Here is a 12,443-nt window from a genome sequence, read left to right as displayed (position 1 = left end):
ATCAATGTCATCAAAAAGCCATCTTGATCCTACTTTAAAACCTGAGTTCTAATCTTCTTCCTGTTTAAACTTAGTGCAAATTAGTAAAGTAATAAACAACAATAATAATTACATAAGAAATGATAATATGAGAATGAGATATTGAGATTATAAATTTGGCTCAGTAAGCTTTTTTTTCATATCAATGTCTAGATTAAGGGCAAATTGCTACAAATGTCACCATGATCATTGAGCAACATACCAACTTAATCCTTATTTCAGATCATAGGTGGAAGCTTCATCATTGCCATAATATAATTAGAGAAATTAAATATACCAAAACTCAAAGATAACAGTAATGCAAAACTGGTTAAACTGCAAAAGGCAGCAACTTTACTAACTTACAAGCAAGTTGTAAGCTACCAAGCCTCTACAGTCTAAAGTGTAAACAGAACATTAACAGTTACCAGTTCACCACTTAACAAGATTTCAGCGCAATCTTGCGGTTAGGGGCCAAAAACTCATCAAGGGCAGCAACTTACAAGTTTGAAGTTACCAAGCCTCATTGCCTCAACATCAGACTATCACAGTCAGTTACTCAGCTTAATATAAGATATTAAGAATAACTAATATCATATAAAATATATAGAGAGTAGAGAAGACAATTACAAGAATTGTTGGAAGTGTAGAACCAACAGTCTTCCCACCAGATTTACTTCCACCATCAACAGTTAAACCTGCAATAAATTAAATAATTAGAAGAATGTGAGAATTCAGTTAATTGAAAAAATTTATATTGAAACAATGAATTAATAAAGTATAGAATATAGAGAATCATTTACCTTTCTCAAATCTTTCTAATTCTTCTAGATTTTTCTCAACTGATATAGGAGTATTTGGCAGCCTAAGCCAATCTTGGGTACAAACCAAGGCTTCCACAATTTTAGGAGTTAAAGAACTCCTAAAAGGATCTAAAACCCTCCCAGATGTACTGAAGGCAGACTCTGAGGCAACAGTTGAAATTGGTATAGCTAAGACATCCCTAGCAAGCTTAGAAAGGATAGGAAATCTACTAGAGTTAACCTTCCACCACCTCAGTATATCAAATGAATTTTCCTCTTCAACTACTGCCTCACTCAAATAATATTCCAACTCAGTTTTTTTCCTCTCACCACTTTCCATTCTTTGTTTCTTAATTTGAGACTTCAACAGATGTTGTGGCCTCTCAACTAGGACAGATACAGACTGAACAACCTCAACAGAAGGACTAACAGAAGTTACAGAACCAGAACCAGAAGTTGGGACAACAACAGGACTATAACTAACAGCATAATCATCAAACAATTCATTCAAAGCAGCCAACAATTTCTCAAGGAAATCCTTTCCTTTTATGACACCATACATGTGATTTAATTGAGTTGGCATATATTCTAACTTGTCCCTGGGGTCTAAAATGTTTACAAAGAAAATCATACAATTCATTTTGTCTATATTACCCCAATATTTTTCAAATTTTGCTTTCATGTTAGTCCCCATTCGTTTGACAGCACCATCAGCTTCCACCATTCCATTCAAGATACAATACAGATCAGATATTTCAGAGAAAAAGGTGTTAGATGTCACATATAAAGAGCCTGAAATCCTGATAGTCATCTCATAGAAGCATTTCAACAATTTGACCAAGCTTTTCACAGACTCCCAATCCAGAAAGTCAGGAATAGAAGAACCCAAATCAGATTTAAAAGAATTATCACTCTCTTCATAAGCCTCAAACACTTTCTGGTATAATAGAGCAGACTGTAACATCATATAGGTGGAATTCCACCTTGTTGGCACATCAAGACACAAAGAGGATTTTTGCTCAATCCAATTAAGTCTGACAAATCCCTAAATTTCTTCAACCTAGCAGGTGAATTTCTGACATACCTAACAACCTCCCTAACCTTCTTCACAGCACTATCACATTCTTTCAACCCATCTTGCACAACCAAGTTCAGAATATGGGCAATGCATCTCATGTGAAGATACTTACACTTCACATTAGATTATCCCCAAGACAACACTTTCCTTTAAAAAAAAAACAATAGCAGTATCATTTGATGAAGCATTATCTACTGTCACAGTAAATACATTCCTAAGCCCCCACTCTAGCAAACAAGTTTCAAGTGCTTTTGCAATGTACTCACCCTTGTGTGAAGTAACAGGGACAAAAGAGATAATTTTCTTGTGAAGCTTCCACTCTTCATCTATATAATGTGCAGTGACTACCATGTAGTTAATTCTTTGTATAGATGTCCAAGAGTCAGTTGTAACACTGACTCTTTGAGTGTGTCCCCTAAACAAGCACTTTAACTTAAGTTTCTCTTCTTCATATATGACATGAATGTCCCTACTGATTGTCCACCTAGATGGAATTTTAAACATAGGACAAGCCACTGCAATGAACCTCTTAAACCCTTGCCCCTCAACAAATATAAAAGGAAGTTCATCAATTATAATCATTTCTACCAAGGCTCTCCTAATGATTTCCTGATTAAATACCCATGTCCCTAACTCTCCCACAGGTGGTTCAGATGCATCAGTGCTAGCAACAACTTGAAATGTTAGAAGGGACTGCCTAGTCTCTTTAGAGTGAGGATTTTTCATACAGCTAAACATGTGATTCCTTAAGGATGAAGTACCATGTTTTTTTTTTATTCACAATGATATACCTTTGCACAATATATACACTTTCCTTGTACAGTGACATCATTACAATCTTTAATCTGTTGAAAATGATCCCAAACTGGTGATCTGAGTTCAACCTGTTTCCTTTTCTTCTCAGGAACACCAGCAGTACGCAGCACATTCTGTTGAGTTTTTTTGTCAATAGTTTGAGCTTCTACCACTACTGCTCCTTGAGCTGTAGGATTTGTAGGTTGTTCACAGCCAGAACTAGGCATACTGATATTATCCATCTAAAAATGGAGCATTATCAGTACACATAGTAAGAGATGGGAAACATTTTACAAAATCTCAGACAGTCACAAGTCACAACTCACATATTAACATTTAAGTATTTAACAGTGTAGCACTAAGCAATTTGCAGTGGAACACAATTCCATCAGGCATTCGTATGGACAAGTGGACAACAAAGGTCTCTGAATCACTGAATGCTCATCATATGGACAACACATAGCATGTATTCAGGCATTCAGCTTCCACCAAAACATTTAACTTTAAGTATTTAAGGGGCCTCAATCCATAAACAAGAAAGACAACAGAGATCATCATTTAGTGCTTCCACCAAAATAATTTTCAGAATTTAACATACTCACATAGTCACATTGTATACAAGTATTAAGAATACAACTATACAAGTAAATAAATTCAATTTTCAGTAAATCACAACTCAGAGACTCATTGACTCAGAAATCATAATCTCATAATATATCACATATTCACATTATAATGAGTAAATAAAAATTAAAATAACTAAGGTTAGTGATTTACTGCTTTTCTCACACAATTTCCCTGGAGAACAAGGGCCTTCAAGTCACCACCAGTTTGATACCACCGTCCTGTGACTCCAGTCCGTCCAGGCGTCCACCAATGACTCAATGAGTCAGTCAACAACTCAACGAGGGCTTCAGATAAAGGGCTTCCACCACATACTCACACAAAGAGTCAAGAGTCAAGAGTGAAGAGATGAAGAGATGAAGAGAATTAGAGAAACTGAGAAAGGGCTTCCACCAGAGAGAACTCAATAGAGAATCAGATAAAGGGCTTCCATAGTTCCACGGTTCCACCAGACCATTTATCGGACTATCGGAGTCTCAGAGATTGAGAGAAAACGGGAGAACTCATAATTGAGAAGTGATATCTGAGAAACCCTAGACTCTAGAGAGTGAGAGAGTGAAGAGGAAGACTGCGCAGTCTCGGATGTAATGAGAAAGTGAGAAACCCTAAGGCAGAAGCGTGGATTATATACACAATCTACACGACGCCGTATTATACTAAGCATTTCTAGTCCTAGCGCTTTGTTCGGATGATCGGGCGGTTCGGGTAGAGAATTTATACACCCTACCCGAATCAATATAACCGCTAATATTAATGGCAGCGGGTCGGTTATGGCTATTCGGATGGCGGCTCGGATCGGAAGCAATGAAACGGACAAATGGGTCGGGCCGACCCGTCGGGTTGGTCGGTTATGCACACCCCTAGTAGCGGTGGTAGTGGTGGAGACGGCGATGGTAGGGTATTTTCGGTATTATAGTACTAAAGCTATTCCGAAATACTTGGGAATAGCTAATACCAGGGGTCCCCTAGGAATGGCTATCCCTCTTGCAAAGAGAATAACTCATTCCCAGGAACGCTATTCCCTAGAATAAAAAGACATAACAAACAATGGAATAGGTCTATTCTCAGGAATTGTATTCCATTCCCGACCTATTCCATGAACCAAACACGTCATTAATGCTATTTTGGGATTGAAAATGAAATTTACTCGAATTTAATCGGAGCTCCCCAAGTTTCACATTATTTACATTTACACCCACATATTATCCGCTACTCTCAACTCTCAAACAAATTTTGAGGAAAGAACAGAACAATAAACAAAACCCAAATTTGTTGGGGAGCAGAGTTATCAGACTATCATGGCGACGACGTCGTTCGCTGTACATTTAAAGCAGCCAATTCCTTCTCAAGGTCGTCTACTGCAATTCCCCTTTTCTTCTTTCCTTCTCAATAACTTCAAGCTGTGTGTGAGGCGTATTTGTTATCTAATAAAAATCTCATCTTTCTTGATTTTCGCAGGAAAGAGATGCAAATATGTCGGCCAGTCTGTGGTAAAGACTTCTACTTCGTAGCTTCATATTTCATATTTGTACTCAATCAATCCTAGAACTCTGCTAAATGTATTGTGTATATGTTTGCGTTAGGGATGTTAATTTTAGCCCGAAACTTGGACTAGCTTGACAAGACCGAAAAAATTTAAGGTTATAGCTAAAGTATATGAGTTGTTATAGGTGGACCCTGGTACTAAACCACGTATAAATTGTGTATTTTTAGTATTGAAATTGTGAAATTCTAGAATATAAATTGTGTTTCTAAGTCAAAACACATAATAGCCGTAGAAGTGAATTTGTAAATACAATACAAGGTCATCAAATCCTAATATTTAATATTGTGGGACTGCAGTATTTGAAAGGAACTTGTGAATACAAAACAAGATAATCAATTACATATATGTTAATATTGTGTCTTCGTAGTATACAAATTGTGATTTTTTAAAAAGTAAATTGTGAACATTTGACCCGAGTCAACAGAGTAATTTGCCAAAAAATATTAGCTTGATAAATAAGTCGGATACTAATTAGCCTAGTGGCCCAAAAGGGTTACCCCGAAATTTATTGGGCTATCACGATCGTCTGAGCCACTTAAGACTATTATTTTTTTCACAAGTGATGTAGAACAAAATATACAGTGAGTTTAGGTAAGTTCATCCTTAGTATAACTTAATAACTTATTATATTATAGTGTAAATATATTAATTATCTTTAGTTGAAATCTAGAAATGGAGGTCTTGATTGATTGAATGATGTATAAATTTATATTTATTAGTGTAAATGCACTAGTTTATTAAAATTGAAAGTTTAGAATGTTAATTTAAAAATGTCAAAAAGTGTTAGTTGAGCCCGTTCGATAAGCTGACAACCTGAGGGTTTAGGGTTAGGATCAATAATTAAAAACCAATAAGATCGAACTGCTAAGACCGATAGCCCGAAACCAAACAAGCTGGCCCAATTGACATCCCTATGTGTGTCTGTGCCACAAATTCTACTATGAGAGGTGCACAAAGAAATTGAATTTAATGTTCATCACCAAGATGCTCACACAATCGGTCAAAGTGAAATGTGAAGTACCACAATGTTCATTAAGTTTTAATTAAATACTCATCACGTTTTAGCTGAATATGTAGTCTTGGCATGATATATCAGCTGATTGAGCGTCTAATGTACAGAGAGCATTACCAATCCGGATATTGACGGTGGGAAAGAAGAGGTCACCTGGTGTTCAACTGATAGTAGATGATTATCTTGAAAAGCTAAGGCATTACTGTTGTGTTGATGATGTGCGGATCAAATCCAATCCCAAAAATGCTCGGTTAGTTACCCGACGAGGGTATTAAGTTTCATAAGGAAATGTTGATTGTTGATAGAGAGACCTAATAAACATTACAAGATTCCGAAGAATGCTAAGATGAGCTTTCTTGTTGGTTAATTCGTAACTTCGCATGAACACTTATGCCTTTTAGTTGTTCGAAAATGATGAAACTTTATGGCAATTCTTAATCTGTATCTTGTAACAGTGATGTGATCGCTCAGATTGAACACGAGGACATAGCTGTGATGAGTGTAATCAGGTCCGAGGATTGGGTATAAACTGAAAATCATTCTTTTTTCTTTCTTTTTGTGCGTGTGTGGAAGATTTAGAGCAGGGAATCAAGTTTATTTGGATCTGTTAAGAGTCCCACATTGATAAAATAAAAGAGAACATATAGGTTTATAAGGCTATGGGTTAGACTAGCTAATTGGTTGAATTTAATCTTTTAGTGTGGTTCGGCTTATGTGCATTATAGTCCAGTTGAGTGACCCTGGCCTAATCTTAGATTATAACAGGATCTTATTGCATTACTTTCATCTCAGGTTTTACATTTTGTAAACGCAGGTTGTAATGCTAGATGAGCGAGGACTTGATGTGTGCTCTGAGCAGATGGCTTCTTTAATTGGAGATGCTGGGAATATGGTATGAGCTATGCCTTCAGTATAAGTTCTATTAGTTAAAAGTGTGGTTTTGTCCCAAAAGGCCAAAAACATTGATTTGATGAACTTTTCTTCCCCTCCCATTAGGGAGCATCGAATTTGGTATTCTGCATAGGTGGACCTTATGGACATGGACGGCAATTACAAGAGCGGGCTAATCTATCAATCAAGTTATCGTCTTTGGTCTTCAATCATGAGATCGCATTAGTTGTACTGGTAGAACAACTTTACAGGTAATCATACTAAATCTCGATTTCATTTTCGCCCGTTTCTTTGAGCTTCACTTTACAGTATAAATGTTAAAAGATAATGGTAAAGTTACTAAAAGGCATTTCCATGTCATAACTCTCAAAAACATCTCATTTTACTTTAGAGGCCATCTATTTCTTCTATTGATTTTAGTTATTGACTTGTGTGAAATATATGGATCATTGATACTAATGTTCTAAGTTTTCATAACAGATTCGGGGGCAGATGAATGTTGTGAATGATTTATATATTTCCGATCTTTTTGCAGGGCATGGACGATTCTCAAAGGACAAAATTACCATCATTAGATACGCAGTTCTTGAATGTGAGCATGCTACCTATGCTGATGGCATTTAGTTTCACAATGGATTTTGACATTACATTCATCACTGAGAAGATGAAACAGTAGAGAGCTGAGGAAGAAAAAAGATTGGCTTCTTGCATAGAGCCTAACAGATAGGCAAAATTAGGTTACTAGCAAAGGTGGCTCTGCTTCATATTGTAATATGCACCATCAAAACAAACACTGATGCTTTTTCTGCAGATTCTTGTTTGTAGTATAATTCTTGCAAAGATTAAAATAGATTGTGTTTGTTCAATCATATTCTGCAGCTCAAGTAGCAAATTTTAAAGAACCCCATTGTTTGCATTGCTTTTTATTGTCACTCCTAGAAGAATTTTGAGTATGGTTCTCAATCTCTATATTAGAAACAACAATTTTAAGTAGTTCAAGATTGTCACTATTCTAAACATAGCCTTCGTGGGCAATCCAGCCAAGTTGGTCAAATTACAAGTTTGACTCCTAGTTAGTGTTGTAATGCCCAATCAAGTTGGTCAGATTGTTGGCTTTGTAACTACAAGATTACAAGTTCGACTCCAGTCAGTGTTGTAATGCCCAGCCAAGTGATTAAATTGTTGGCTTTGTAACTACAAGATTTCAAGTTCAACTCCTAGTCAGTGTTGTAAAAATCAACCTAGATACTAGGTGCCCCTAGATCAAGACAATTTTAGCCCTAAGCGGTTTTTAATCCGCTGACCGACTAATTAGCCAACTAGGTGCCAACTTGGTCAAGTGGTTTTTTACCAGCTCGGCTACTCCTCTTCTATAGTTAATGTACTCAACTAATCATCTAACATATGCAGTTGACTAGTTTGAGAGATTATAACAATCTAACAACTCCTAGCCCGGAGTGGAAAAAGCGGAGGCATATACTCGAATTACTCTTTTGTCACAAGACCAGATTTATCCCGTGCACACCATCGAGTAGTGGTAGCAAATTTCTCTCTTCACCCAAAACCATAGCCATCACAATCAATGGATAAATTTGAAAAAGGGAACAGAAATGTAGCTAATGAACTTTCACATTACAATAAAATCAATTTGGGAGCACCTTGAGAGATTTCAAGGATCAGTCTTACTAAAGAACAATTTTGCAGCAGCAGCAGCAGTATCCATATTGTTATCAGTAGAGTTAGCTCTTAACCCTCTTTTTCATATAACTACTCTCTAAGTTAATGATAGCTCAAAAAGAATAAATTTTCTGGGTGTTGAAAAAAAAAAAAAAAAAAACCGCTTCGTGTAATCTTCCAGTTACTTGAGTAATGCTTCACTTCTTCACCTTATACCCTTACCTCATACAGAGTAATATGTATGCAACTCATAGACGTTAAGAATCCATGGCGAGGACTGGAACAGCTTCTGGTAAGGGACACACTTTAGCAGGCGATAAGTGTGACTTGAGTGGAATATGTGTACTGCTGAGTAGCTTCTTCTCCTTTGGACTACCAGAACCAGCAATCCCCAGGGCTTTCCTTACTTCATTTGCAAGTTCTATAATGTAATCATCCTCGTGGCCTGGTTAAATATAAAATATGTATACTCGTCAATCAGAAATGTTTAACCCTAAGGTAAGCACAACTCCATTAATTGGAAAAAAAAAAAAACACACAACACACACATCCAAGGTGCTTACCAATATCATACAAGGCTTTCTCCATTTTGAAAATATACTCTCTGTTGTTCCCACAAGGACCAGAGGCAGTAGCAATTTGTCTGTGGGACAAAATGAAAAATTAGAATAATAAAACTAAAATCCTTCAATAACACAAATTACTGAAGAAAAAGATACTAGGAAATGAGAAAAGGACCGCATGATGCTTACTTGGCCATATCTTCCAACGGGGCAGGTCCGAGGTAATACTTGTTATTCACTTTGTCTGGAGTGGACATAAACCTGCAAACAACAATTTGTAAGAACTTCATTCAAGCTATTCTCCTCTCTGGCATTCAAAGAATATTTGTCCGAAAAGCAAAGAAACACTTACACTAAGACTCCAGTTAAAGCAGGATTAACAGAGTCTTTTTCCTGGAATTGGAAAAAGAAGACATGTTATTAAAAAGTTACTGAATTGCTAGCAGTTTTTTTCAATATCATTAAAGCTTCCATAAATGTGCTCAGTTTATCCATAATTTAAATGACTTGGAGGACTAGGTGGAAGCTTAAGTTCAAATTAAGATCTTAGCTAAGCAATTTGTATGCTATTAAAATATTTGGAGAACATCTTTTTCATTGAACTTTATACATTAAATAGCGTTACCCTAGGGTGATATCTGAGTTTTATACTCCATATTGAAATAGCTAATCCAAGTAGAGAAAAGCTCAAGACATATTACCGTAAAAAAGTTAATTGAAGACTTCAGATCATATTCGCATTCTCTTCGCTCCAAATACTACAAAAGCAAAAAACATAATACATGAATGAAACCAGAAATAATAATCTCATCATGAAAATACCAAAGTTACTTGAAAACTATGCCAGGGCAAATGGAGCAATTAAACAACAAAAAGCTATCAAATAACTATTTTTTCAGTTGTCATACCTCTATTGCCTTCTTTTCCTTCTCGGGCCCTCCTCGAACACAAAAGGCAGCACCCCACTGGTAAAATACATAAAAATATGGAAAACTCAGAAAGGTACTAGCTCTAGTGATATACCACATAAAGTGAGAACAACATCCCAAGAGTAAATAACTCAGGCAAATGAGGCAATGCAATCCACAATTGTCAATGTTTCCAATCTAAAATGGTAAATGCTAGATTAAGTGAGTTCACATTTCAACATTTGGGTTTCACAATATTAGCATCCCTTTTATGGACATAGTAAGTTTTAAGTACTATTTAGTGGCAGATATGTAGTAGAACATCCACCATTGAATACTTAAAACTGCCATATCCCATAAAGAATGTACACTGGATTGGGAATTGAATAAGCAAACACATATATAGTAATCAGTATAAAAACAAGGAACTCATAAGTTCTCACATTCAAGAAAAATTTTACAAAAGCAAAATAAAGTAAGAACTATCAACTGATATCTTCCACTTACACATATGGCTCCCTCACTTTGTTCCAAGGTGCAAGTTCGGGCTGGGTGCTCAGGCGTGCCTCTGTGGTCAATGCAAGCTGAAATGCATATATCAGGAAGAAAATAAGATTACAGTGGAAAGAAATGGTACCAAAAACGCAATAATCAGTGCTACAAAGGACATACCAAGATCGAAAACACGCCTGTAATCCTTGATGTAACCAATGATTTTCTCGTCGTACTCGAACCCAGGGTTCCAAACCAATGACCCATATCCAAAAATCCAGAACACCATCCTGATCAAGCTTCTTCCTCAATCAAAAAACTGCCACCAATTAGCTACAATGTTAATTATCTTTTCAATTCACACCACGAATTAGAACAAACAGCAAGCAAGAACACGAAACAGTAAATGTCGGGTCCTAATTTCACCTTCCGAGCATCAGAAATCCCCAAACCCATCGAGAACCCGAAACGATAAAATTCATTGAAAAAAAAAAAAAAAAAGTATGCATTGCAAGCTCACCAATATCCACCAAGAAGGCTTCTGAATCAACAGAAACAACAAAATCCTTTCTTTTTCCAACAAATATAGTTCTCTGAATAAGATTGGTCAGAGTACCGAGAAAATGCTAAAATGGGAATCAATGGAAACTGCAAACCCTAGAGGGAGAGAGAGAGAGAGAAGCCTGTGATCTTCTTGGCTTTTTCTCCCCTTGAACCTCGCCTCTCTTAGGATCTAGGAGGAAGAGGGTGGATATGAATATGATGATGCAGTTGGGAAGAGAAAAGGTATTTATAGAAGTGAAGTTGGGTAGATCTGTTCCCATTTTGCCATACATGCATGCATGCGTGTGTGGTATACATGCATCATCTTATCTTATGTATAAACAATGCATTTATGGTAAGGTTCATTTTATGTATTTTCTCATTTTTCACTTCTAAATTAGGGTTATCCCATTTTTTAACCGAAATAACTTCAATTAACCGTAAGTAATTGAATGAAGTTGATTTTTATCAACCGTTTATTAGTTATAATTTTAAAAATTCATCAAATTAACTAAATTAACGAGTCAAGGATCTTGTGGTCTAGTGTCACCAAATTGTTCCCTTGTATGAGATATGTGCTTTAGAAGATTAAGAAAGTAATTATGAACAGATACTGCATTGTAATAGAGTTAGTAGTATTAAAAAAAATTAAGTTAATGAAATAAAAATATATTTTTCAAAAAAATATTACATACAATAAAATTTCGTTTTGTTCAATTAGTTACCTGAATTAATTGTAATATAATTTGATAACCTATACTTCAATGAATGATTTCACCAAAATAAAAACTAAGACAATTACATTTCATTTATAATTATTGCAGTTAGTTAATCTAAGTTTCTTATAAATATTACTCCGCAATAATGTCCCACGACATTGGTCTAATTTATTAGAAGTCTCACTTAAGGCTTGCTTTCAGTGATAAAGTGGTGGTTAGATTTGAGTTGGTCTCTTTATGCGCATAAATATACAATTTGGTGGTAAGTCTTGAAATTGACTCGTTTTACCTTTTCATGAGCTAATTGAATGCATGTTCATAAGATCCAACAAAGTCATGAACTTGGGTTAGAGCAACCACATCAGTGATTTTTTGCTCAAATTTTGAGGAAGAAAAAATCAATACTTGATTTTTAACTAGTGGAAGAACTTTTTTTTTTTTTTTATACCTCCTGCAATTTAATTTTTTTGGGGCCTTGTTTGACAGTTTATCTCTAAAAAGAAACTTGGTAGGTGCGCGTTTTGTGCACCTGCTGCGCCTAGTTGGCGTGTAAATGAGTTTTGCATTTTTTTTTCTTTTCTTTTGATGTCAGTGTTTTTTTCTTTGCTACATCTCTCCTCCTCCCTCTCTTTCCTACATGAAATGACAAAAATCAAAAAAAGAAAAAAAAAAAAAAAAAACTAAGACTAGTATATGTATGCTCTTAGAGCATCCCTAACAGCAAATAATTTTAAATTTTTTGTACAGTAAATAACTCATGCTCAAGTTCAACAC

General features: G+C 35.8%; 2 protein-coding genes across 3 annotated transcripts; one reads left to right on the top strand and one right to left on the bottom strand.

Annotated features, from left to right (window-relative positions):
* The first annotated feature begins 4,530 nt into the window (after positions 1–4,530).
* Positions 4,531–7,683, top strand: LOC109191402 (putative RNA methyltransferase At5g10620). The gene is made up of 7 exons (XM_019342051.1): positions 4,531–4,668; positions 4,777–4,808; positions 5,984–6,126; positions 6,332–6,398; positions 6,691–6,768; positions 6,873–7,018; positions 7,303–7,683. Exons 1-7 carry the CDS (start codon positions 4,617–4,619, stop codon positions 7,340–7,342), a joined length of 558 nt encoding a protein of 185 aa, XP_019197596.1. The 5' UTR covers positions 4,531–4,616; the 3' UTR covers positions 7,343–7,683.
* Positions 7,684–8,378: 695 nt separating this feature from the next.
* On the bottom strand, positions 8,379–11,193 carry LOC109191401 (gamma-glutamylcyclotransferase 2-1-like). Of its 2 annotated transcripts, none has more exons than XM_019342049.1 (9): positions 10,928–11,193; positions 10,588–10,726; positions 10,423–10,499; positions 9,916–9,972; positions 9,709–9,765; positions 9,360–9,400; positions 9,197–9,268; positions 9,008–9,087; positions 8,379–8,889 (listed from the first exon to the last, which is right to left on the bottom strand). In XM_019342049.1, the coding sequence occupies exons 2-9, from the start codon at positions 10,694–10,696 to the stop codon at positions 8,702–8,704; spliced, it is 681 nt and encodes a 226-aa protein (XP_019197594.1). In that variant the 5' UTR covers positions 10,697–10,726; positions 10,928–11,193; the 3' UTR covers positions 8,379–8,701. The 2 variants fall into 2 exon arrangements, with proteins under 2 accessions (XP_019197594.1, XP_019197595.1); XM_019342050.1 differs by having other exon boundaries at positions 10,588–10,740; positions 10,928–11,179.
* Between the last annotated feature and the right edge of the window lie 1,250 nt (positions 11,194–12,443).

The sequence above is a fragment of the Ipomoea nil genome, unplaced genomic scaffold (assembly GCF_001879475.1).
Source record: "Ipomoea nil cultivar Tokyo-kokei standard unplaced genomic scaffold, Asagao_1.1 scaffold1622, whole genome shotgun sequence".
Taxonomy (NCBI): Eukaryota; Viridiplantae; Streptophyta; class Magnoliopsida; order Solanales; family Convolvulaceae; genus Ipomoea; species Ipomoea nil.
This window is presented reverse-complemented; position numbering and strand designations above follow the sequence as displayed.

What these genes read in the sequence shown, in the direction of transcription:
- LOC109191402 (XM_019342051.1), top strand. Translation starts at nt 4,617, where the DNA reads ATGGCGACGACGTCGTTCGCTGTACATTTAAAGCAGCCAATTCCTTCT. An exon ending in TCCAATCCCAAAAATGCTCG is followed by an intron (nt 6,127 to 6,331) that starts GTTAGTTACCCG and finishes ATCTTGTAACAG; the next exon opens with TGATGTGATCGCTCAGATTG. An exon ending in TTGGAGATGCTGGGAATATG is followed by an intron (nt 6,769 to 6,872) that starts GTATGAGCTATG and finishes CCCTCCCATTAG; the next exon opens with GGAGCATCGAATTTGGTATT.
- LOC109191401 (XM_019342049.1), bottom strand. Translation starts at nt 10,696, where the DNA reads ATGGTGTTCTGGATTTTTGGATATGGGTCATTGGTTTGGAACCCTGGG. An exon ending in GCTTTAACTGGAGTCTTAGT is followed by an intron (nt 9,269 to 9,359) that starts GTAAGTGTTTCT and finishes TGTTGTTTGCAG; the next exon opens with GTTTATGTCCACTCCAGACA. An exon ending in GAAAGCCTTGTATGATATTG is followed by an intron (nt 8,890 to 9,007) that starts GTAAGCACCTTG and finishes ATATTTAACCAG; the next exon opens with GCCACGAGGATGATTACATT.